General features: G+C 40.8%; 1 protein-coding gene across 1 annotated transcript in view; it reads right to left on the bottom strand.

Moving 5' to 3' along the window:
• The window catches only part of tbx21 (T-box transcription factor 21), a 27,303-nt gene extending 16,766 nt beyond the window's left edge, over positions 1-10,537 (bottom strand). Inside the window, exon 1 of the mRNA XM_007572352.2 lies at positions 9,662-10,537. Coding sequence (XP_007572414.1) covers positions 9,662-10,209 — 548 coding nt within the window. The 5' untranslated portion in view covers positions 10,210-10,537. The remainder of the gene's footprint in view (positions 1-9,661) is intronic.
• Between the last annotated feature and the right edge of the window lie 17,371 nt (positions 10,538-27,908).

Here is a 27,908-nt window from a genome sequence, read left to right as displayed (position 1 = left end):
CTATTTTTAAAGTATGGTTTCCTAGAGGCTGTTGTTGCTTTTTTAAATGTATTATAGTGCTGTAGAAAGCAGTTACATTTACCTTATTTTAAAAGAATAAAGATGGAAATCACCAGGAGGAGTCAAGCTGATAGATTCAGTGGACAGGTTCAGTTTAAGTTCACATTCCACCGTTTTCAACAGCAGGAAATTAAAATGTTTTAAGTAGAATCAGTGGGTATTATTTCACTACTTTTATGCCTCACTATTTTTTTTAAATAAAACAGCTGTTTGCTTGATGTTGAGGCATGTGACAGTACATCCAGAGTACAAACGTATGCATAATATTGGCTTTCCAAAAATAAGAAGACATTTTAGAAATGCTTCTGGAAAAAAACAGAGAGAAAATTTGTTGCACCTAAAACAAAAATCAAGACAGTGTATCACAATAAACCATATTAAAATTCATTGTAGCAATTAGACTCTTTCAATAACCGAGTGATGTTGGTTGAACAGCCTGAGAACATCTTTATTTGTTCAACGCAAGAGTGCAACAATTCAGAGAGTATCAAACATAAACACGTCAAACTAAATACAAGATCTCCTTTCCTGTCTTTCTGACGTAAAGCATTTTTACTGAATGCCTTATTAAGTTTGCATACTCAGTCAGACAAAATAAAACAATACCTCTTATACGTTACTGATTTCGCTTTTGATTTAAAGCACAGGGAAATTCTTAATTTCTGAATTGATCACGATTGACAGTAGGTCTCTGTAAGCTTCCCTCTTTATTTTTTCTTACTCTTCAAACTGAGATCAGCCTGTCCACTGCAGAAAGGATACTAGTCGCAAACCGACAATTTGACACGGCTCCTGGAATGTCTGATTATTTTTAATGTTTGCATTCTTGCAAGTCAAACATTTTTCATAAACATCTATATGAATTTATGTGTTCTCTATTCTTTTAAACTATTATCTCTTTATGGTTGTCACAAACATTTAGCCTCGCACAGTCGTCCCCGCTTTGCTTTGTTCTCACTGCTAAAGTTAAATATCAAAGATTACTTGAGAAAATACAAAATGTAGTTTTCATATGATGACCTCATTGCATAAGCAGCCAACTGTAGCAGCCTGTATCGTGTCAGACTTGACATCACTTAATCAGAACTCGTCTGATGACACAAAGCAGGCTAAAAAAAAAAAATTAAAAAAATCTCAAAACATTCAAGACCTGCAAACGAACCGACAACGAATGTTTCTGGTGTTACTTCTCATCTGTTTCTGAATTTCATTCAGCCCACTTTAGGCTGCCAAACACATCCTGTTATGTGATTCTGCAGAACCAGGCCTTGATGTTGATGGTGAAACTGAACTCATTTATCCAAATAGTGTGTTTGATCAGTTACTGTATTATTTAACACAGATGATGATTCCCTTTTCACATAATCCCAGGTTGGTTTTGATATAAAACATGACTTTTTTTTTTTTTTTTGGATCGTCGGAAACGTCCAATAAAATGACTACAAAGTCAGAAACAAAAGAAATCTGTTAGGGAGCGACAACGTCTTCACCGAACAGCTCATCTGCTCGGTGCCATTTACTGGTAAAAGAAAACTGTTCCCTGACTGGTCCCAGTTGGGTTTTCCCAACAACACAGCGAGTCCAGTTTAACGATCAATCATAGTTGTATGAAACCCAATCATGCCAGCAGCTCTTTAGTGGCGTGCAACAGGTGAAAGAGCTCTCCTTCCACTGCGGCGTCTAATACAACTGAAAACAGAAACCCGTATGAATGGCTCAACCCACCTACAGAGTGTGAAAGTAATCTAGAAAGTGTATGAACAGTTATCGTTCTTGCTACATTGAAATTGTCAATTTACTTATAGTGAGCCTTTTATAGGAAATCAGAACTCGAGATAGGGGGAAACCATAGAAAACACAACACAGAGGGGTATTTGCATACGCGGGCGGGCTTTGGGTTTTATGTACAGAACAGAGGAGCTGAAAAACAGTGAAGACATCTGAGCAGCAGCAGAGGCAGCAGCTATTTTCAGAGTTGTGGTAGAAAAAAGAAGTACAGTCATGAGACTCCTCTCTGATGACAATATCATTAGTTTGATGGTACGTGAATTGACATTTATGTAGCCAGCGTATGCCTACATGTGGCTCCGCTAGCCTTAGTGGTAGCAGAGCTCAGACCTGCAACTGTGCAGTTCATAAACACACACACACACACACACACACACACCCACACACACACACACACACAAAAGTTACCATCAAATGTCTTGTATCTCTGCAAAAGGACTCATAAACGTAGATTGCATCCAGACATAATAGTGTGCTGAACCAGACAGTAATACAGAGACGCTGACATTTAAAAAAAATAAATAAATAAAAAATAAATAAATAAATAAATCACAATAAACTGTGTGGATGCTGGAGAAAGAGGGAAGGGAGGAGAGCTGACAGAAAGTATGGGAAACCGCAGGGGGAAGGTGAGGTTAGAGAAAGAGAGAGAGAGAGAGAGAGAGAGAAGGAAAACGGCAGAGTAAAGAGGGGGTGAGGGAGAGAGTGAAGGGGGACGACTATATCCTGGGGATGAGAGAGAGGAGCTTGAGAGGAGAAGAGGCACCGGCTATTCACCGGGGAGAGGACTTTTCCACACGAGTGCATGCGCTTGATGCATCCGGACAGGAGCTCAGGTCCGGTTTTTGTCACCGTGCGTGCGCTTGATCATCTGTGACGAAAACATGCCAGTCTACAGCTGCTGCCGGACACAATCACTCCCCTAACATGTAGACAAACCCCTGTTTCTGTATTGACTGACTTTGGATGAGAGGTGAAGCAAGTCCAGTTGCCTTCATTTAACACCTGGATAAACTGCGACCAGAAACCACAGAGGATGAGTCCCTACAGCAGCGACGTGCGAAAGCACCAGTTTAGAGTCGCGTCCCGAGAGATTATAATTTTAATTTGTCCTTGATACCTTTCGGTCCTCGTGGTTGCGAGCACTTCCTGCAGATTTCCAACCGTCAGATGGGTCACAATTAAAGGTCTAAAGCCGTTAAAGTGCTTGGGGTGAACACAAGCTGACTGATGGCATCGGTGTCTTTGAGAGCAAACATTGCCTAATGAACGGGCAAAAATATCTGCCACAGGAAGTGAGGGAGCAGTGGTGCTGAAACGAGGTAAGGGATGTTCATTTTGGTGACCCAGGATTGACTTTTAGCTTCACCTTGGAGAGGGAAGTTTGAGTTCTTGGGGTTGAATCTATAGTTTTGTGCAATGCCCTGCAAAAGTATTAATATCCCTTGAAAATGTTCATATTTTGTATCCATGATAAGCACAAACATCATATGTATCTAAATATATGCATTTATATATATGTTTTTTTTAATTAAAAAATTAAAAGTGATTGTTGTAGTTTAAAATAGACCAAATCCCAAATTTGCAACAAGAAGCTCTGATTCCACTTAAATTAAACTATTATAAGAATGAAATACATATATTTAGGTTATATTACAAAAAAAAAACAACAACAAGTGACTACATTACTTTATTGAGGACTAAATTTCAAATCTGCAAACAAGAAGTGCTTGTTGGGTTCAAAGTTGGACATTTGTTTTGCAAATTACTATCTCAAATAATGCACTTCTAAAGAAATCAGATTTCAAATTGTTGACAAGGAGCTCTGTATCCACTCAAACCTGACTATTTTCACTAAAATATAAAAATAAATATTGATTCTTCTGGAGACGGAATACTTATTTGAAACAAAATTTGATTTTTTTTTCTTTTAATAAATGTCACGCTTTAAATGTGCTACACAGAAACAAAATAAGAATAAAAATGACTTTTGATTCGAAATCTGATTTATTTATTTATTATTATTATTATTATTATTTATTTATTTTTTTTTTTTACCAAAAATGAAGCTAACATTGTGCATAATAAGAGACAAACATTTGCACACGGTGGCCAAGGCAGCAGCTGTTGAACTGAATTTTAAAATCAAAGTCTCCATGTTTCTTGGCCAGCCTGGGATTGTGTTGGGATTCCCCCTTACGCACCGACCCAAGAGTCTGGGTCTCTCTGCTCTGGCTGGTGCCTCCACCATCCAACCCGGGCGAAGCAGGAGGTAGAGGGTGGATGGTGGTTTCACAGCACTTGATGAGTTATTAGACATAACTGCAGCGGCGTGGCTTCAGCTTATGCTCGCAGAAAACCCGTACCTGTCAGAGACACGCCTTCTCCCGTTTCATGTCAAATTGCTTCCAGATAACATTATTTTTAGAACTCTTTTGCATTTTTATTGACCTTACTGACACCAAATATAGAGAACCTCCCTCTGCGATCAACAGCAACAGTGAGGTTTGTATTAATAGGCCTGCGGCTCAAACTGCGGTGCTCTTGAACACCCATCTATTAGAGGAGGGGTGGGGTTTTTTTTGCACGAAAGGAGGAAGTACTCAGCTCGGCTATGTGAAAATATTGGCACTAGATGTTTCTGCGAAAAGGCTGCAAAGGCACACATAGACAGCTGAACAGGAAATGACTGGTCATACTGTCAAAAACCTTGAAATAGTCCCGCTTCTGCTTTTGAGACAACGAGCGAGAAGATGAATAAACACGACTTCCAAACGTTCTTCCTAAATGTCGATTCATATAAAGCGTGCCTCCTTATTCGATCATTTGGTAACATTTTAGCACAAATGTGGGAAAACACCTGCAGCGTTGCACACCTACTCTAGTTTACTTTAAAATGTTGATCAAATAAAACAAATTCTAACACAATTACTTGGCTCAAAAGTGATTCTTCTTTTTTTTATCGAATATAACGTTTCACCTTTTGAGAACGTGGATCACGTTAGGTCAGATCTTGCTGATTAACATGTTTAAACTTGGCGACTCACTTCAGTACTGACTTGCACCTTCTATTCTTTGGAACAAACTAAATCAAAGGATTGTTTCCTTCTGCAAAGCGAGCAGACGTCAAACTGAAGTGTGTCACTGCTTGGACTCAGGGGAGCAAAGAGAGCAGATGAGCATGATTCCTCCTGTGGCAAATTTCTGCCTTATTTCCCTAAAACATGTTTGTAAAGCGAGATCTTAGTCAGTTCACTCTCCTTCCTGGAACACGCGACGCATTAGTAATTACTAATAGCATGAGCTATTAACAAGATTAGTCAAAGCCTGATTCAGGAAACAAGTGCCAGAAACGTCACTTTTAAAAAAATGTGACTTATGATTTAATGCTTGAAAAATAAATTGTTTCTGAATCTTAGCTGAGTTCCTAAACTTTCATTGCAGTGTACTTATAGCTAAAATCTACTCAGCACCGTTTTCACTTGATGCAGCAGGTTTCTGAGATAAGTGCTAACTTTTTTAATAGCCACGGGTCTCAGAATCAATTTTGTAAAAAATACTACACTTGGCTCCTAAATACTAATTTCAGGGCCTTCTTTCAACAGCACACACACGTCTTTGAAGTTTAAAGAGCAAAAAGAAAAAAAATCTATATAATTTTCCACAAAAATTCCCCTGCAATGCAGAGAAACGCACTGCAGGGAAAACTTTTCTTTTTTTGACTCATGTCTGAATTAAACAAAAAAAACAACAAAAAAAAAAAACACCCACAGGTGTGGGATCATAAAACTGGCCAAAGCAATGATCGATGGAGAGAAGATTTCACTTTCTTCTTTCAGTTTTAGTCGCCTGCTGCAACTAAAACCAAAGCCAGAATAAAATCCTACGTTTTGGAGCCAAAGCGAATGCATTTGAAACACCGACGGACGTCGAACGATGGCGCCTTGACAGCACCCCAGCACGCCTGAACTTTGCCACAAACACACGGCACCTGAAATGGCAACGGCTCGTGTGGTGATCTGAATTTGGCTCGCGAGAAGGGCGAATGAACTCTCCCTCGCTTTGCCACGGGGTCACGAAAAAAAAAAAAAACTCATCTATATTTCAAAGGCCAGGTGTGGTACATGAGTTAAAACTTCTGAGAGATCTTTGCACCCTGCATGTATCAGGTGAAGAAAGCAGAGGGAAAAAAAGAAAAAAAAGAGAGAGAGAGAGAGGGAGAATCTCGTCTTTTACTTCCTGGACTTCAAAGGTGCCTCGGCTCCTCAGTGTGGCCATCTGAAGCCTCGCTGGCGTTTGACCCTTCCCTTCACATTTCTCTCACCCTTCCTCCTGCAGATGTTTTGATTAACATTGCAGACCCTCGGACTGCTCTCTGAAATCACAGTAAAATTACTTTGGAGGCCTGAACCCAGGATTAAAATTTGACGAGGATTTTGCCTCTGATATTGGAAAAAAAAAAAAAAAAAAAAAAAGGTTCGGTGTCAGTGCTGCTCTGCTCAACTTCTCTAAAATCTTTTTTTTTTTGTCGTTTTTTGAGAAAATGTGCTTCTTGTTTATAGAGGGAGATAAAAGGCAAACAGCACAGTCATCGTCAGGAATTGAAATTTTCGTAATGTGAGGTCTGTGGTTTTTTTTTTTTTTTTGCACACATGAAAATTGGCTTTTTCTCACGTGTGGACTGAAAAGCCCTCTGTGGATAATGTTTGTTTTAAATCCAACTTTTTTTTTATTAAAAAATAAATAAATAGCCGCTTCAAAATAAAAATGCACTTTAATTACATGACCTGGTGGACTAAAATCTTCTGACCACAGAGAGTGTTTCTGGAGAGGAAGCTGTCAAGGGGAGTCATTGTCAAATGACACACACACACGCACACACGCATGCCGACACACACACACACGCACACACACCTGGGTAAAAATAACAAGAAACAACAGGAAAGAAAAGCCACATCTTCACCTGAATCTTTGCATGCACGCACAAAATATGCATTGATGCAATAAAAGGAATCACCAAAATTATAACAAAATTGCCAAACCCTATTTCCATACACCAACACCCTGCCACCCACCTCCCCTGGCACATGTTTCAGGTAGAGTTTTAAATATCGCACTGAGGCATGGGGCTCTCCATCCAGAAGCTGATGCATCATCAACTCACACTGATTCTTAACATGCAAACACACACAAACAGTTATCAATCCTGCAGCTTTTTAATGTTCTGCTAAGGAAGAGGAGAGACAGAGCAACAAACGTAGCCAAATGAAAAATAAATTGACTTTTTAAATATCTTATGAGTTCTCGCAATGTGTTGACAGTTTCCCAATAAAAAGATTGAGTGACTTTATGTGCACAAAGATCCTCAAACATACCTCGATTTAGTCTCATTGCAATTATAAAGTATGTGATAGACTATCAGTAGTGATGGACTACTGATATGATAGACTAATAAGTAGGTGGCCATCTGAATGCATCAAACTCAGCGGTTTTTGAATTTTATTTCTTGTGGAAATGCTTTTTAAGCAAAGAGAAGGGGTGTTATGTCAGTGATGCTTAAATTATGCAATAATATATCAGAAAATAAAATAATATACTTCCTGTTTTTACGCTGATTAACAATAAAAAAAATGATAAAATGTATAAATCCTACTTCTCTCATTGCCCTTCATGCTAACCCTACATCTCTAAGTGGTAGTCTGTCCCAGTCGTTCCTTTGGTTGAATGGTCGAGGGAAATATCTTTACAAACTTAGTAGAAACTGAGATTTTTTTTTTTCAGGAGCATACATGGGAATCGAGGGTTGTCTGCCAATATGCTTGAAAATCTAAAAAAAACAAACAAACAAAAAAAAAAACAACGATATTTTCTCCCAGCATATTTTGAATGACATCAGAACTGCTGCAATGTCCAGCTTGAGTAGCGTCGATACATTGCATTTGAATTTTAACAGAAAAAAACAACAGAAAAACAAATCGATTTCTCTGATTAAAATATTTTTCACTTATCAGCACAACAGTTAGTTATTTTTCATTGCTTGCAAGTTTTAGAACAACTACAATACTGTTTTTTTGTTGCTGTACTGGCAATGTATAATCAAAATCTGAATACGCCTCAAATACATTTAAAAATCTGCATTTTTCAATAGAGTGTACTGCTTGTTATGCATTTTTTTCTTCTCTAACAAGCGGAAAGAATACAGAGTGTTGACATCTGCTGTGCATGTGACCCATTTTCAAGTGGGATATTTTAACCACTACCTGCTTTAAGAGCCAATGGACAGTGGGAGGAGACGAAAAGACTTCAGGAAATGTTGCTCAACCCAAATGTGGGACGCTGGAATTCTTCAGATTAACCATTAAATCGGTTTATTGTTGCATTACTTTTGAGTGTGTCTGCAAGTGCATCTTCCATCCCCTTTTTCAATTGTGATGCTTAAAAAAAAAAACTGCTTTTAAAGATTCCTCAATCTGACATCCCGCTGATCAGAAACAACTGGGACATCACAGCCCTTGGAAACATGGGGTTCAGGTGTAAGAGTGAGAGGTGATTTCAGCCAGTGTTGTATTGATTTCTTTGTTCAGGTATTGCAAATGGCACTTGTACATTTAAAAGAAGCTTTTGTTGACTTCAAAGAGGAGCCTGAACTGTGCTCCACTTCTACAGCTCTTTTTTTGCACTCAACCAGAAAGCAAAGACAAGCAAAGAAGGTCAAAGGGGACTATTCTGCAGGAAGAGCTGCAAGACCTTAATTGCTCTTTGTTTTGTCTAAAAAAAAATAAGTTTTTTTTAATCCTTTGCATGAAATTTATTTTACCCCCCCCCCAAAAAAAAACAAACAAACAAACAAACAAACAAGCAAACAAACAAACAAACAAAAAACAAAAGAGGCCTCTGCAGATATGCCTAGAATATCACTGTGCTGTCATGGTGACATGGATTTGTTTTTTCAAAAAAATTTTATGCACAGATCTGAGCCATGAGAAACCTTTGGCCTGAAACCTTCTGTCAAACACAAGTGTCGCGTATTAGAGAATTAATCCCCATCGACGTGGTTGCATCTTAATGCTCGGTGACCTGCAGAGAAGCCCGCCAGCGTCTCTCTCTCTCTACCTCTCTCGCTCTGTTTTTCTTTCTCCTCTGCCCTGCAACTAAAACATTTCTTCTTCTTTTTTTTCCCCAGTGTTTATCACAACTTTGACATCAGTTTTAACATTTTAACTCACCGCAGTAGTGGCGGTTTCATTATTATTAGGCTTTTCTTCTGTCTCGGATGTGCTCATCGATGACTGAGCAGCAATGTTTGATTTTTCTTTCTTTCTTTCTTTTCCTTTTTTTTTTTTTTTTTTTTTTTACAAATGGCTTAACTTCTTTAGAAGAGGTAACACGAGCAATTATAAAGCTAATTTAAATCATTTTCTCTTGCACAAAAGCATTTTTCACCCTTAAAAATAAAACCTCAAAAATGTTCAGTGGCAAAGAAAAAGTATTTGACTTGCACTGACGCTCCTAAGAGTTAGCAAAGCTGTGAAAGTTGGTTTATGTCTGGCCTGAATTTGGCACAGATCAAAACTGGAAATCTTTGTTAATTATAAGCGATCAATCTCAAAAAGTAACACTTAAAAAAAATAAAAATAAAAAATACAAAAAGTTTGCAACAGTTCTAACACCTGACCAGTGATGGTATTTCCGTCTGCACGGCTCTGAACAGATAAAACCTCCAACGTGAAGTCGTAAAGTGCAAAATGTGTAATTTCCTCCACATGTTTCTTTGCATAAACTTTCATATGTGCGCAGTGGTTGTGAGACCTACCTGCCCTGCTTGGTGATTATCATCTCGGTCTGGAACTTGTGAAACTTGGCCCACAGCGGGTAGTTATTTAGCAGAACCTGGGTCTTCCCGCACACCTGCAGCCCAGGTAAAGGGTAGAGAGGCCGCTGGTAGCCGTGCTGGAAGCCCGCCGGGTAGTTCTCCGCAGAGGGGGAGTACACCGGGTCTTTACCTCCAGTGGGGAAACCCTCTCCCGCCGCGGGGACGTATCCCTGCCCGGCGCCGCTCCTCTGCGGAGAGCGCACGCCGCCGTAGGGGCAGCCGCTCAGGGTCTGCGCGTAAAACCTGCCGGGCTGCGCCCCGTAACCCCCCACTGTCTGCTCCGTGTGGTAGGGCAGGTTGAGAGGGTCCTGGCCGCCCTGAACCGAGTCCGGATAGTAGAAGCGGGCGTCCTGGATGCCCATCTTAAACTCGGCTAGATCCTTGCCGCCGCGGTGGAGGTGGCTGCTGATGTCGACGCTCTTTCCGAGAGTTTGCGCTTCAGTCCCATTCAACATGCTGAGGTAGAGGCTGCCACCTATGCCGCCCATTTGCAGCGTCGCTCCCCGAGTGTGTCAAAAGTCATAAGCTTAACTCAGACTGCCAGTAAAAAGGAAGAGAGAGAAAAAAAAGAAAGAAGAAAAATAACAACAAAAGCAGCAGAATCTGGACTGTTTTATCCTCACCTAGGAGAGAAAGCGCTCTGATATGCAGCACATTTAAACTTGTCCGCCGCTCAGAGGTGAAAACATCTCTGACACGCTCCGTTCACACCAAACTTTAGCTTTTTTCTTTTTTTTCTTTTTACTACTACAAGAGTGGGTGAGTGTCTTTTATTTGACTCCAACAGTGACTCAAACACATGCTCCACTTTTTAACCTGTGACATACATATATTAAGTGGTCATGTTTTGGAGGAGTGTCAGGAGTGCGCAGAGAGGACGCGATAGGCTCCAGATATGAAAGAGCCACCCCTCCTCTTCATTATAATACATACACACTCACTGGCACACACACACTATGATGGACTCGAACACCTCAAGAAACTGTTTCTAATTAATCTAAACACAACAGGGATTTAAAATTGCGCAACACCCACTTTGCGCAATTCGATTAAATGCATTTTGCACTCTGAACTTATCTCCAACTCAGTTCGTGCGCTCCTACGAGACATCTGCGCGTTTTAATAATTATAATCGTCGTCCTTTTTGACGGCAGCCATCCTCTCTTTAATGTTAATTCGTTGAAAACTGGGATTTATTGTAATCTGACTGAATGCCTGGGTTACACAAACAATAATCGCCCACTCTCTTTCAGTTACCTTTTTGTCTTTTTTGTGGCCGTGTTCCTCTCCTTCTTAGTTTTTCCTCTCCATAAACCAGTCGACAGGTTGAATCATCACTGAATCAGAAAATTTGATTTTCGCTTTCCATTTGACTTCCGATGCACCTGAAGAAGAAGAAGAAGAACAAGCTCTTTTATTGCTTTATTACCATTATTACTATTAAACCATTGATAATGACATCGGTTATATTGCTCTGTAAATTTGCGCAAGAAATAATGGATTTCACTGGAAAATAAGAAAACTGAGTAAAAAAAAAAAAATCTAAAATGTTTCCGAAAGGACCTTCTTGTCTATTTCTTGCTTTAGTTTTATTATTTTAAAACAAATAAATAATATTACAAACAGTATAATTAAAATCGTTGAGGTATTTAAAAATAACCTGACATTTTTGAAGGATTTGTCAAGACCTCATGGAAAACTTTTAACAGTTGAATCTTTTGAAATATTACAGTAAATACCAGAATCAGAAAATCCACGATGAAGCCTGGATATGGTCATTTTCAAACATTCCTGACAGTTTTTCATAATCATTTTCATTGCTGGACAAATCAACGTTTTTGATATTAGAAAAATGTATTTATTTATTTATTTTTTTCTCAATTGCAACTAATCACATACAGACACAACTCGGTGAATTATACCACTAAAAAGTTGAGTTATTTTATCCATTCAGTTTAAAAAGTGAAACTAACAAAGCAATTTATTTAAAGTTTTATTTGTGTTAATTTTATTTACTTATTTATGACAGTAGATGAAAATCCAGCTCTTGCCGTCATTTGGCCTTCACAATACTGAGGAAGTTTAATGACTGATATTTTCCATCAGTGTAGCTGTGTCCAGTTATAATAATGGAAAATTTAGTGGAAGGTAAAAGGTACCCAAGCAACAGGGGCAATCGTAATCCCCGAGAGGAATGTGAAGCAGAACACATTCAGTCTTGGGGAGAACAAAGTTTGAACAGCAGCTGGAATCAGAGCTTCAGAAGCCACAAAGGAATCCAGGTCATCGTCTGCAAGTGTTGCGCTTCTTGAAGCCACACCTGAGAAATGTCTGGGCTTAAGAAGAAAAAGAACTGGACTTTTGCTCCTATTTCCAAAATCTTCTTTTCAAATGACAGCAAAGTTTTCCTATTTTTTTTTGTGGACATCTAGTTTGTAGGAAGTGTGCAGAGTTGCCTCAGGTCTAATGTGAAGTTTGAACAGTCAGATGTCTGCCAGGAAATTTCACAGCACATCATGATTCCTTCTACGGAAAAGCATTAAGCCCACTCTGTGAGTAATGACGGCATATTATGAGTTTCACTGTTTGAATAGATGTTCTGATTTAATCAGATGCACCTGCTCCGTCATGGCAAAAAAAAAGGTAAAGAGCGCCTTTTATATTCTGGGGCTTGATCTTTGCTCGCCGGCTGAGAATCTGTTGTTTTTACTCTTGAGGTTAACTTTAAACAGTTTTAGAGCCTGGTGAAACCCAGACCATTTACGACTGACAGAGGGTGTGTACCCTTTTTTTTTTGACCATGACTGTGTGATCTGGCCGAAACAGAAAGTGGTTTGGCTCTTGATGCAGTAATAAGCTGTGCTGCTCTAGACTTTGTTCTGAGTTGACTGCAGCTTGGACAGAGGATCTGCTTCATAAACACAGATGAAACAGATAACCCTGGGGTATTAGCAACTGCATGTGTTGGACTGCACACACAATCATGGGCAACCTCCCCCACCCCTCACCCCACTCTCACCTCCAGAGCAGGTATGACACACTCAAACCCCCTCGACACTGTCACGGCCCTGATCCCACTTCCTGCGTCTCTCCTAGCAAGGTGAGCTCACAAGGGCGCCCGCTGAAGTCATCAGAGTTGACACGGGTGGCGAGGGGGCCACGGTGTGAGCGACACGGTCGCTGCCACGGCCAGCCAGGCGTGTCCACCAACCCCCTCCACCCTCCGTCCTGGGGCTGGAGTCACCACTTCCTCTGCTCCGCTCTCCCTGCTTCCGGTTCGAGGCCTCAGGCAGTCACCTCGTTCAGCTGAAATCAGCTTTCATTTTGTGTCAGGAGCAGGTCAGCTGCTTCTGACTGTGTTTTGGTGTCTTTTAATCTTGAGAATTTTGGTCATTATCTTCTGAAGCAAAAAAGCTGCAGCTGGTGGGCTGTTTTGTAATGAGTGTAGCACGGAGGCACGCTGAGTCGGTGAGCAGGAGTTATAAATACTTTCTTGCTCATCCTCAGTGCTGGAAACTGAACACTCACGTAAAGGGTTATGAGATGCAACAGATTGCAGTAAAAGTTAGTGTTGCTGGCTTCTGAGTGGCTTCGACAGGCTATATACAGGGTTATCATCACATGTCCTAATGTCTTCATTAACACGACCCCTTGAGTGCAGCTCCATTAAAATTGAGGGCATGTTGCGACTCTGTAAAATTTTGCATGAAAACATTAGCTTCCACAAAAGTCTCCATAGCCCGTGAACCACAAACCACATTGTATTTTATTGGCATTTTATGTGAAAGACCAACACCGAGTAGAACATGCTGACAAAGTGGATGGAAAAGGACACATGTATGCATTTATCCCCCTTTATCCTGACACCCATTAAATAAAATCAGTTGCCTTGAGGTGTGATCAAAATAGAAAACAAATATATTTGCAGTTCAAGGTTGTAAAGTTCTTTCCTAACCCTAATGACATGTATTGAAGTTTATGGTTGTAACATGACATCGGGGTGTGAATATGTTAGCAATGCCATCATCTTATATTCTGAAACATTTGGTTGAATAACGTTTTGAAGCATTGAGGCTTTTCTTGAAGTGACCTTGGACAATTCTGAGAAACTTTAAAAGTTTTTACTTTGGGTCTTTGCAACATTTTAGCCGATATACTTAAACAGTCCTGGTCATTTGGGTGGACTCGATTTCTGTTTCTGTTTTGTAAACCTGCTTATCCTGACCTGTGGATCTTCTGGAGTTGAACTGGACTTTTGTTTTGAAACCACTTGCTTTTCCGATGGTCACAGTCTAAGAAATAATCCTGTAAATGTACAGTCAAATATTGGCAGCTATAGACACCAGAAGTTTACAGTAAATGCACAGTAGCTGTACCGTCATTAATCCTGACAGTAGATTACCTTTGGGCTTTTCCAGCAGTGTCCCTCAGACCTCATCCCTCTTGCCTCTTCAGATCAGCGCGAACCTCAACGTTATCTATCCCAGAAGTCCTTGAAAGGCACTGAAATCATTTAACCCTGAAATTAGGTAAAGGGTAAATTTTCAAGTTGACACCACCTAGTTTACTGCATGTTCCTGCTGAATCTGCACTGGGAGGACCTTCTGACCCCCATCGGAAACCCGAGGAGGCAAACATGACCACAATGTTCACTATGTTAACAGCATAGCTATTTGTCATTGCCGTCAACCTCGTTTTAATAAAATTTTCACAAGCAATCAACCCTAGCAGCACAATAATATTGAGAGTTGAGTTGCTATGTTATTGTCTTGGTCAACATCTCTGTTTGAAGTCAACTGACTTCTGAGTGCCTAACCCCTCAGCCTTAAATATCTGTTTTCCGACATCGCAGCGAGGTGGGTGGGCATGGTGGACCTGTCACAGAGCGACAAATCAAAACCCGTCTACCGGTCAAGCAGTGGCGTTCATTTCACTGGAGCACCAGTTTGGCGCTTGCTGCAGCCAGAAATAATGAAAACTGGGATGTTGTCATCACATAGAGACATGCACAGCAGATTTCTCACAAGAGGGAATGTTTTGGCAACGATTACTTTCGTGCTTTGATGACAGTAACATTTAGGCGACGATACATCAGCCTCAACAAAAGGCTGATGTATATGGTTGCGTCCAGAATGGCAGCAACCATATAACTACTCAAGACTAGTAGTAGTACAAACAGCATAATGAAGACCAAAGAACATGCAGGTCAGAGATACATTTGTGGAGAAAGTCAAAGTAGGGTGAGGTTAGAAACAATACAGTTATAGCTCTATTCAGTTCATCAATTGGAAATGGAAAGAGTGGCACAACTGGGATGACTGTCCACCTAAGGTTAGTGGCAACCAACACAGTGATTAATTTAAAAATTAATTAAAACATTTATTTAAAATAATTACAGTCCATTACAACAAGTTTTAGGGTGTATGCACACTAGAAAATCTTTTGGCTCGGTTGTTTCATCCAGACCAAAAGTGGACTTTTTCTTTAGTTCATTGTGCTTATTTGCAAGCGGTTTATAATTTATAAAAGCAAAGCAGGTGAAGATCATTGCTCCCATTGGACAGAAACGATGGAAACAGGACAGGTCACACACCCGAAAAGAAAACAAACATGGAAACATGGAAATTGCAGTGGCATTTTTAATGTTGAGAACAGCTCTTACAACGCAGGTTTTGCAATGTGATATTAATTTTGGAACGGTGCCATGACATGCGTGCTCCGAGCTGAATGAGATGAGATGCTCTGGGTGCCCTTACTACCCACAACATGCTGGCAGCAGCATTACTAAACATAAAATGACATATCAGGTACAATTTCAGTGCAGTCACTGCATGCAGTAGTAGCTTTAGCAGGACTGCAGGGCTCATTTTTACCATAGTGCCCTGCAGCGGTGGCTTGTGAAGCCCAAAGCAACATATATTTCCTGTAGTTAGTTTGCTGTATCTCTGTATTCACACCAGAACCGAATCTCACCACCTTAAAAAGTGGGACTCAGTCTGGTTGTTTGGTCCGGACCAGGGGTCGTTAAAGAGGAATTAGATGCAGGTTTGAGGGGGAGACCTCTGACAGTAACCATGCAGATTGTAAACAGATTGTTTTGGTTGGATCCAAGACTCAGACACAGCCTGAAAAAACATTTTCCTGTCTGAGGCAGGCTCATAATTAGCATAACATATGTTTATTCAAATCTGTGAATGGGTGCGAAAGGGGGCTCAGGGAGGCACCGCCCACAGAGACTGCGAAAGCAGAGGGTGGTGGAAATAAGTGGGCAAGGAGTAAATGGAAAGATCTTGTGAGTTTTCAACACAGAGTGAAATTGGAAAAAGATAACACTTAGAGCTCGGTGGAATTTGCACCCAATAGCTTATAAACTCTTGGTGAAGTGCAAATGTATTCCTCAGCAACCCAGAAACAAACAAGCTGCCACTTCCTTGCCCTATAATTAACCAGTAATCAATGCTGGGTGGCTTTCTGTCCTGCCAGACATCCTCAGCCATCGAGGGGAACACCAAGCCAGCAGCTGTACTCTCAGGGCTCAAATGACAATCCAGCAAAACGAGCTTCAAGCAGCGATGTTGACGGGTGCTTATTGTTAATCTGAAATGTCTGGATCAGTTGCTGAATTATTGGGTCTGTTAGACATTCAGTGGTTTAAAAAAAAGTAATGCGTTTGTTTAAGGTTTTGCAATAGTTCTGATTGCACTAACTACAGAAAATATACAAATTAGAAAAACAACTTAGGTATTTTGATAAATTACAATAGGATGAGGTGGCTTTTTGGTGGAATCAAAATTAGTGTACTTCGCAAAACTTCAATAGAAACACTTTTCTCCCATCACACAGTCATGTGATCGACAACCGAACGTTACTACTGGTGGAAAAGACAAAGACGATGACAGGAAGCGGTAGGAGATTGATGGTGCTTTTTTTTTTTCTTTTTAATGGCAAATCAGCTACTTCTGTGATCACTTTTACAAAACCGTCAGTACAGATTTTGGTCTCAACTGTAATTTCTCATTTTAGCTAAAATTCTGATTGTATTTGCTTAAAGTAGTACTTTCACTAAATATATTTACAATATTGTGATGTATTTACAATGTAAACTATCTTAAGTTGTGATATTGCAGTAATAATTTACATGTTTTACTTAAACTAAGGAAAATTTTAATATCCTGGAAAAGTTTATTTATTTCACTAAACCATTTTAAGATGTGAAACTCGTTACACAGAGTGAAATGTTTCGTGCATTTATTACTGTTTAATCTGAAGAATATAGTTTAAAGTTAATATAAAATTTAAATGTATTTTCTCATAAGTCTTACTTCAGATCAACAAAAATATTTTTAACAGAAATATTATCTTTTGCAACAGATAAGGGGTGAAATGGCTGTTGGCATCTTTCAGAAGTAGGTTGGGCGACCTGCATTACTGGAAAGTTGAGTGTAGGAAAAAAAAACTGATAAAAAAAAACAAACTGTGATTGAAAAAAAGTACACAGGCAGCAGGGATGTTTGAAGCCTTAAGAAGATAGTGAAACAAAGTCCATTTATAAAGATTCATGAGGTGTGGACCATCAGCTGCTTCAAGGATTACTACACCTTCTGATCCAGGACAGGTGCTGCAACGATCGCATTCCTGACGTGAAACCACCCCATCATTTAACTGGCCAGACAACAAAACTGTTGCTCAGTGGTCAAAAACCTTCTTTTCAGATGAGAGAAACCTATCATTTTGTTTTGAAAGCAAGAGACAAACGAAGATGTCACAATGTGATTTGAGTGATGATTTCACCATCTTCTCCCTGAGAGCTTTTTTTTTTTTTTACTCATTTCAATTTTCGACTATTACTAGAAGTCTAGATATATATTGAAAAGGTGTCCTTTAAAGCATAAACTTGTTTTTTCAGACATTAACAAATATTTTAAAAAGAAATGGAAAAAGGTAAGCTCAGTCTCAGCCCCTCTTGATTACCGACGCCAGGTCTTAATTTACATCTTTCTGTCTTTCTTCGTTCTCTCCGATTAGTTCTGGTTGGAAATCACGATTAACAGGTCAAACAGGCAAACTGCGGCGGTACGCCTCCTCACCCAGTGCAGATCGGGGCTGGGAGACAGAAACAGCCTGGGCAGCCTGTAATCCTGCTAGAAATCCACTTAAGCATGTGGAGCTTTGTTCTCCTAGGTGACCTTTTGAGGAAAACCTCCGAGGTGACGTCACGTCCCCGGCGGAGATCATGGACATCTCCATTGACACATGTCGCGGTGTGACTTCTTCAGACACTTACCACATCTACCAAGTGCTGGTTGGAGATGAGGGAGGAGGTGTAGGGTGTTGTGTTATGTGTGAGTAATGGGACAGTTGGCACTCTGTGCTTGACCTCTCAACTTCAACTGACCCCTGTGAAGACACAAAAGGTCATCTGTAAACGTATGAAGTCGCGTCTTAGTCGTAGCGTCACTGACGAACTTCTCAATGGTTTTCAACAGTCCATATAATTTGAAGTATGGCAGCCGGATTAGTGTTTGACATCAGCGATCTTTGTGTTATAAATGCATCTCATGTGATGATTGTGTCTGAAAAGATCTTTGTGACTCACAAGAAGGGGCATCAGCTTGCCAGTTATGTTGTTCTGAATTAGTATGTCAGTCTCATAAGAAAAATATTTACACTTTGACTAAATCGGTGGTGTCCCGTTCCGGCCTGGGGGAGCGGGGGCATATTCTGGATATTTTTAGATAAATCCTTGGTTAAAATGACTTGATCTAAATCAGTAGGTCATTAGCGAGCCTCTACAGAACCTAATTACATGCTGTGGACCCTATTCACCCATTTGAATTATTTGTTTTGGAACAGAGACCGATCTAAATTCACTCAACACCCACTTCATTTGGCACATCTTGTTAGTATTTGTTGGACCTGCATTTGCCTTCAGAACTGGCTTAATTTTTGTGGCGTGGCTTCAACAAGGATTCAGAAACATTCCTAACAGATTTTGACCTATGGTGACGCAGCAGCATTGCACACTTGTTGCATATCTGCCGGCTGCACATCTGTAATGCAAATCTCGGGTTCCACCACATCCAAAGGTTCCACATTGGAGCGAGATCTGATGACTGCAGAATCCATGTTGGTACGTTCCAGAAACCAGATCGAGAGGATCTGTGCTTTGAGACAGGTTGCATTATCCTGCCAGTTTAACCAAACTGTGAAACTTCCAGCTCTGTGGTTCATAGATGGTGCAACATTCTTTTTCAGGGAATGGTTTACTTGTGTTATATTTGTGCCAAATGTATTCTCCGTTTTCGTGGCCCTATAATTCAGTTTTAGACTTATCCATTCAGAAATGATCTGTGAAGTCCTGGTCTTTGCCTACATTCTTTCTGACAAACTTCATGCTTTTTTTACAGAGCTAAGCTTTACTCCTCCAATGAAAGTTTAATTTGTAGAGCCTCTCTCTGAATCTACACACCTGCAATTTCAAATTCAACAGTAAAAATACTGTTGCAGATGCAGATTTTTGGAGACCTATTTATTTATGATCTTGAAATCTGCTCTTGAGGTGAACTTAAGACAGTCAGACCTGACTTGTGGAAACAAACATGACCACCGTGCATCAAGAACACAAACGGCCCCATTTTTGTGTGGTATGAAGGTCAAAAGCCAGTGTGAACTTTCTGGCTTTTTGGAGGCTGTTAATGATTGGATTTCTGACATCGTACTCTGACATGCTGGAGGTAGCCATCAGAAGATAGCACCCGGTCATTCTCAAGTAGGCGGACGTTTGAAGCAACGCACGGTTTTTGCCACACCCGACGGTGCTTGCTAGAAGCAGAGTTGCAGAAGTCTTACTGGCCTGATGTTGGAACATACGAATACCAATATAGGACAGTAACACATGCCCCATTAAGGTCCCAGTCGCCTAAGACAGACCATATCAAGGGAAGACTGTTGCACTTTGTGCCAAGCATTCGAGAAACCATGACACTCTACACTACACTCTAGACACATGCATTGGACTTAGTACAACACCCCATGACATCCAGCACTGTAGCTTAACAACTGTCATCAGCTGCACTAGGGGTTCATTGTCCCTTGCAAAGGCAGCCGTAGGTTTTGGACCGAATACAAGTGGTGTCACATCATGCTCAGAGGATGAATCTTTGTTGCATGATCACAGATAATTGTTGTATGTCAGTAAATTGGCACCGATCCTATCAATGTTGCGCAAAACCATAGAATATGGCTGTATATACATTATGACAAGGATACAATGGCATCCTGAATTCATAAGAACACAACTCTGGGATGGTCTTTCAAACACAAACACAACTCTTGTTCACAGACACCACTTCTTCTAAGAAATAGCACTCCCTTGTTGCAAAGGCATACACAATTTGTGATGTCCAATCTAAACATCCTTTATTATGTCTGCTTCATGCTCATGTTTCCCTGATTTCAAACAGTTTTGACTTGGAAAGAATCTTTGCTGTGTGCGTATATCCTGTCCCATGTGAGCCACTGAAGCTTTTAACTATTTCACACTGGTTTTAGGTGTCTTCCACTTGCCTAATCACTCAGTTGGGGCAGATTTGGACACGTTTCACACTCCTTCAATTTCATACAGTTGGATTTAGCTCAACTCTAAGTTGGAAAACCTTTTACACTCCCTAACAAAAATTTTAAACATATTTTCTTCAAGTCGACTTCAGTCTACTTTTGCCTTAATGTTGCGTTTGGAGCAGGAACACTGGTAAACACCTGAGAGGATCTCACAAACACAAATATAGAGCACATGTATTATACTGTAAAACATATTTATTTGACCCATATCAACTGTTCCCAGGTAATCTCAATTTCACTGACTCTGCTGGCATCAACTACCTCGACCCCGGTTGACTTTGGTCAGACACTTTGAAAGGGGTATATGTTTATGCAGTAATTTACATTTCCTTGTACATCCATCCATCCATCCATCATCTTCTGCCTCATACGGGGTCGGGTTTCAGGGTCAGAAGCCTAAGCAGAGAAGCCCTGACATCCCTCTCCCCAGCCATATGGGCCAGCTCCTCCGGGGGAATCCCAAAACGTTCCCATGCCTGTGGGACCGGCGCCTCATCAGGGAAGCATCCAGAAGGGACCCCAAGCAACTGCCTGCATCACCTTATCTGGATCCTCTCAGTGTGGAGGAACAGCGGCTCTATTTTCTGGATGACCGAGATAGACTAACCCTGAAATTCAGTCAATCTGCCACACCAATCTGCCTAACGATCTCTCGCTACAATTTTGCCTCATTTATGAGCAAGAAAACTTATTATTGTGAACTTTTCATCCATGATTTAATTTACAGCACCACTTAAAGAATGCTAACGTCTAAAGGGATAAAAAAAGGCATTGTGTAAAGAAAGTAAAGGTGGTTTAAAACTTTTATAAAAGACATTAGGTTCACGTTAAGTTGAGCAACTGAGGGCTCCAGACTCTTTGGAGGCAAAAACACTGCCAGCTTTATGTTACTCAGACAGACAGCCCAGCACACAGACATGATAAAATAGGGCAGCTGTGCATTTCCTCACATTCCTCGCGCCTGCTTCATGATCACATTCACCTCAGAAAACCAATGCTAGGCTTCCCTTACCCTTTTCCTACCCTCATCCAGACTCTGCAAACTCAGCCACTACATTAAGAAATCATCACTAAAAGCTACGCTCACTGCACTGGATGCTACTGTACAAGTCAGGTGGTTCTGAGATCAGCTACTGACTGAAAAATGCGAATTAAAAACCGAGCACATGAAAATACTTTAGAGAGTGAAGTCATGTTTTCCCACCAAGCCTAATTGATAAAACCCATCTGGTTATAGTTGTGTGGTTTAGGGTTTAGTCGCAAATGGCTTCTGACCTTTCTACAGTATGTTGTAACATGAGTGACCAGGAGAGAACGATTTTGATTTTCAACAAGATGAATCTCTACATCTTTGGCTCAAAAATAAACTTGAACCAAAGATGGCTCAAATTTACTGTGTGTGTGTGGTTTGCCAGTAATAAAGCATTTGAGCCACATCCATGCAGTAAAAGATAGTGATTAAACTTGTTTCAGTGTCGGAAAACTAAGTCGTTTTTGATGTTTTGATTTCACTTCACTCAGTCGTGGCACAAAACACATCGGTTTACAAAAAGATTAATAAACTTAACACAGCGTGTGCTTGCCCGGTTAAACTGATGAAGCTATTTAGGACACGCACAAATTTTCCTTCAGCTCATTTCCGTTTATCCAGAGTGTCAGTTGTACATCAGCTGCCTCGGTGGACATGCTCTCCTTCAAATGTCCAATTACGAAGCCATAAATCCTCCTGAAAGAAGAGTCAGGTGCTGTCAACTCGGTGGACTTTCCATGGGTCTGTGTCACCTCTCCACACAAATGTACAGAGTGTTTATTTTACAATTAAGTCAGCCATTATAGATTGTCCGGGAATGTGAAGCATCATTGGAAAATGTTGCTTCACTGTTGCCACTGAAGGGGCGAGCGGCAATGCTTTTTTAACCTTTGCAGCAGCTTTGCATGACTTTCAAACGAACGTGGCCCTGAGAGGCTTCAGAGAGGTAGACAGCCAGATGTCTTCTGTAGCCCACATTACAGATTTAATTTGTTTTTGCTTTCTTATTGAACATAAAGTTGAAGCAAATAATGACCCTCAACATGTGACATACTATATCTTCTCATCAGTTCATTGTTTTATGCACAGAACTATAATTATTTAAACAGACTTTTTAACTGAGAAACTTTAGACTGATTTAATAATTAGTTGCAACTTTAGTTATTAATGACTGTGTTGCATAACTGATGCGGTATTATTTAATGACGCAAAACCTTGATTGGTTTTGAATTCTTGACTTATTACATGTCTATATGCATTTTTATGGACCATACATGACTCTTTTTAATACCCTGTGTAAAAAAAGTTCCCCCTTATGAAGTTTTATTTGATAATAAAACCGTAGTAGTAACTCCCCCGTCCGTCCACCATTCTCCATTTATCCGGGACCAGAAGCATAAGCAGGGAGACTCAAACTTTCCTCTGCCCAGCCACTTCTGGCAGATTTTAGAGTCACAGACTTGCTGTTTATGTTTAGGTGCAGCAGGTAAAACAAAATGTATTCAACATAGTACACACACACACACACACACATGTTTGTCTGGCTATCTTTGTGGGGACTTTCCAATTACCTTAGCCCTAAATCTGACCCCTGACCCCAAAACAGGGTTTCCCCTTGTGGGGATCAGACTCCGGTCCCCACGAGGTGCAATTGGTCCCCACAACGTAGTATATGTCAGGAAAATCGTCCCCACAAGGTATTATAAACAAACGCACACGCACACGCACACGCACACACACACACACACACACAAACAAACAAACAAACAAACAAACTTCTGGCCCATCTTGAAACTTTTGTAAAAATAATAAAAAAATAATAATAATCACTGCCTGAAAAGGTGTAGCTGAAGATCACTTTTGAAGGGAATCTGATCTGAGCTCTGTTTTAAAATAAACCTGCCTTCTTGCTCCTTAACATCATGCACTCTCTCGATGCTGGCGGCTCTGATATTACAATCACTGTAATGAAGCGGCAATTGATTGAATGATTGGCAGCCGGAGACATGTGTGCTGAATGACCTGAGCCGCATAAACACGGTGACGGACACGGCGGTCTGAAGGCGGGGGACGTGAAGCCGCGGAAAGTGCAGCAGGGCTTAAAGATGGAGGCTAGCTTCTATTTGTTTCACCCGCTCCCGGGCTTGCGCTGGCATTTTGTACGGCGTGTGTGATGTGTGTGTGTGTGTGTGTATGTGACGGTGGTCTGAATGGCAGCAGGCAGAGCGGCGCTGCTAGGGGTGGTCAAACACAACAAGTGAAGGAGGACGAGGGTACAGATGTGTGTGTGTGTGTGTGTTTAGCTGGACAAGGTGGCTTTAAGCGGCGTTTCCACTGACAACGGCTTGCCAACCAGAGGTCTTGCCTGCCACTGCCACCACCTAAACCCTATGATTCATCTGGCCCCATCAGTCCAGTGCTATCTGTATCAATCATTAAAAATCATTTATTTTTAGTGGGATGTGGCCTCTCGCCCTCCTCCCTGCCCTCTTGCCCCGCTGTGGGGTCCCTCTGCCTCACAGCCCCTCATTAATGAGTGTCAATCTGGAGGGCTGTGGCACTTTTACTGCAAACACCTCCCCTGACAAACGCAGGGCTGCAGTCAACATGAATCATGCAAATGGATGCCAGCGAAAGTGACAGCCATGCAATCTACCATCAGATCCCTCACTTGTTTTCCTTCTAATCCCTTGCAAGTGTCTGTTAAAAAGAAACATCTGTGAGTTACCCTTTTGGGTATTTATTTATTTATTTTTTGTCAAACACATCTGAAAGGAATGTTACTTCTTGAGATATTCTTTCCCATTTTGCCAAATTAATATTTCAGAACAATGCAAGTTTTTTAGGATTCATTTTTCCTCTTGCTTCTACGTCTTTATCCAACTTAAATTCATATTTCATAGATTTTATATTACCATGGAGCCACAATTCTTGTTAATCTTGATCATTCTTCTTTAAAAAGCATTAAAAATACAGACTTTTGTACCTGGCTGCAACGCTGTGAGAACGTGTTTTACTTCCTTCAACTTTCTTTGCCTCTGTTGCCCGTCTTCCCATCTTCTTTTTCTGCCGATTTTACGTCAGACTGTGAATAAAGGTACCTAATGTCACAAAGAAAGTTCGATCTGAAACATTTAAGGGCAACAAAAAGCCAAAAACATGATAAACATGTAAACAGGCAAGTGCTCTTTGCACCGCCGCACATAAAGATTTAGTTTTTCTCGTCTCCAGATGGATATATAGTCCAGACGTTTACGTCAGAAATCAGAAATATCTCATTAACGCCTTTGCATGACCCCTGCTATAGAAGTTCATGTTTCACAGCGTTGTTGTATTGATCACATTGATATGCACAATTAGCCTATGGGGTCAATGTCAGGTCACTTTTTAGGTCATAACCCCTCCCTTCCCCCAGCATTCAGTTTGCTTGGCCTGACATGACTTTTTAAAGGCTGCCGTTCCATGTAATGCCATAATGGTTTAAGCATTCGCAGCAGTTAGTTGTGACAGCATCGCGGAGCTGGCTTTCTGTCTCTGGTGTTGTTATAAATGAATTTGCTTCTGTGTATGTATCTGTGCTGCGTGTTCCTTTGATTCTCAGGACACTGGCATATTCTAGTAACCGGGCGGACGTCAGAGGTCTATTCTAGATGCCTGCTGCAACAGCCGGCCAGCAACAGCAGCAGCGGCGAGGGGGAAGGAATGCTGTCTGTCAGGAGGCCTGGGCAGAGCGAACGCTGATCCGAGGAAGCGGAGATGGCGGCTCTCCTGTTTCGCGGGTTGTGGAAGAGAACGAGAGAGGGGAAAGCGGGGCAGGGGAGCGGGAGAGGGGGTGGGGTTGGGGTAAAGTTTGGATGGAGGGAGGTGGGAGCGGTGGTGGGGTTAAAGGCATTTGGTTTGGTGCCAGTCGAGCCAGCCCTCTGGCATGCTGCATTCCAGGAGATCAACACCACGGTGTTTCCTTTCACCCCTCCAGCCTGCCTCGGTCTCTGCACAGTTGCTATTAAACATGTAAATTAAGTCCACAACATTTTAAAATGTGCAAAACAAGCAAGGAAAGCAAAAGTGACCCTCTTAAGTTTCTAACAAGGATACTTTATCTCTAATCATGTGCAACGCACCTGCTTTACATTGTAACTTTTGCTATTAAAGTTTTACTGCCACAGGAACGCATGCAGATGCACTTTTCCATTTGCGGCTAAATGGAAGCCAGTAGGCTCAGCTGAAGACCTCGACCTCAAAATGACAACAAACACAAGTCAGTCAGTGTGCTGCTCAAATTTATGCTGCCTTCCTGTGAACTCTCTTAAATCACTGAGCAGCTTTTAGTTATGTTTCAGTTATGTGTTAGCAATGTTGGAATGGCCCCGGCTCTGCTGGCGTCCAGCAGCGCGGAGATAGTGAGAAGCTCCTTGAGAGAGGATGATCTGCTATCAGGATATCAACAGATCATTGTCACTCATCTAAATCTATCTTAGGGAAAGATCGTTGCAATTACATAATAAATGTCACTGACATTAGGTGAGGAGACTTGGAAAACCTCCGTGGGATTCATCTTTATCTACTCTTACTGTGTTGCAAATCTGCCTAAATTGGGTGTTCTCAAACGTCTAATGATTTTACAAAAGAAGGTTTTATCAATGTCATTAGGATATTTGCGATAGAGCAACAAAAGATGGAAAGAAAGGAAAAGTGGTTTCCAAGCTTTTTTATGCATTTGTACTCTGTCCCCTGGGTTGATGAGCTGTAGTTCAGGGGTCTGTGACTCCATTCCTCGAGTGCCACTGTTCTGCAACTTTTCAACGCATCCCTTCTCCAGCACACCAAATTCAAACGAGTGGTTGATGACCAAGCCTTTGCAAAAGAAAGAGACCAGAAAATAAATTAATTTGAGGCTTCTAGTAATGCCATAAAACATCCCTTTTTCAAAGTGGAACGCTGACACAACAAATATATATAAGTATATATATAAATTTAAATAAAGAATAGAGTAGCAGTTCAAATATACTGGGATTTTTCTTTTTACTCCAAAGGAATTTGGCACACTGCCTGCTCTTTAGCCCACACATCATCACTTACTAAATTTCACAGCTCTGTCTCGTCACATTTTCCAGATCTGTTAATCTTGGTGTTTTTTTTTGTGTTTTTTTTTAGACAAGTGACGATGCACCTAACTGCAGTAGAGCATTCATGAAAAAAAAAATGCTGCTGGAACTGACTGGCTGCAATTGACAAGCTCAAGCCGTGGCAGTGCTATCCGACATGATGGAAATGCCACCAATGATGTCGGTGCCAAAACTTTAGTTTCACACTAGTTTTTTGCATACTTGCTAATGACTCGAGTGGTGAGATCAGAAGTGTCACTTTAAACTTCAAAAAGCTCATCAGGAAAAGCCTGATGCATTTACCCATACATCTCAGCCACATCGTTAGTGCAAGCAGAGCCCTGAACTGTAATCTGCAGAGAGATAAATCAGAAATGTAAACAAGCAATGTGAGCCATGCATAGGAAGTTGATGAGGGAATTGTGTTTTTTGGTGGAGTCCAAACAAAATTCATTGGCCTCCAATTAGCTAGAATATATTTTAATGATTTAATAATTAAATTACTTAAAAAAAAAGTAAAAAAAACAACAACATTTTGTTAATAGATTTGACAGCATTACCTTGTTTCTTGATCACAATATAAATGTTTGCATGAATGTTTAATGACCATTAGAAACAGTATTGTACTTTTCTGGACTGTGAGAGGAAGCAGGAGTACCCAGAGAGAACCAACACATGCGAGGGAAGAACATGCAGAACTCCATACAGACACCAGTGTGAGTGTGAACAACCATTTATGACATTTAGGAGGCAATTCTTTGTCGCATGTCGTTGGTCGATTTGGACAGCTGCAGCTCCTAATAAAGGAAATCCAACTTGATAACCAACACTCAGGTTATTTTTTTTCTGATTTGAAGTCAATGTTTTTGATTGTATAAAATATTTAGATGTGACCAAGCAACATAAAGAGAAGAAATCTGTAAGAGAGCAAATATTTCTATATTCTTATATTTAAGAAGGTTGGACAATAAAAACGATTCTGTCCTGTAAAGTGACTCAGGCCTGGCAATTACAAAGAGCCAATTTTATGCTTTTGAACATTATGTAAAATAATAAAAAAAAGTAAACTTTTTTAGGTAAAATTTCTAATAGCTACGTAAAACTCTTCTGTGATTATCAGGTGGTGTTTTAGTCCTTTAACAATTTAACTGAGTGTCTACGCATGTTTGTCAACATGCAGTTTGGTGTGGCGGTGGCTTCTTGTAATGAACATTTGTGCTTGTATTTTAGGGGTGCATCCTCTGTGTGTTTGTGTGTATCTGCATGCGCGTGTGTGTGTGTGTTTATGAGCTGACGCATGTGCCAGGGCGCACACGCCTGTGTGAGGGCCGACAGTCTGTCAGCTCAGGTTAACCCGATGCCGAGTGGCCACACCTTGGGGGTGCGTGAGCCCAGGAGGCAGGCTCTCTCTCATCAGCAGCATTAGGCCGTC

This window comes from Poecilia formosa, unplaced genomic scaffold (genome assembly GCF_000485575.1).
Source record: "Poecilia formosa unplaced genomic scaffold, Poecilia_formosa-5.1.2 Scaffold7, whole genome shotgun sequence".
NCBI lineage: Eukaryota > Metazoa > Chordata > Actinopteri > Cyprinodontiformes > Poeciliidae > Poecilia > Poecilia formosa.
Note: the sequence above shows the minus strand (reverse complement) of the source record. Positions and strands in the feature narration are given on the sequence as shown.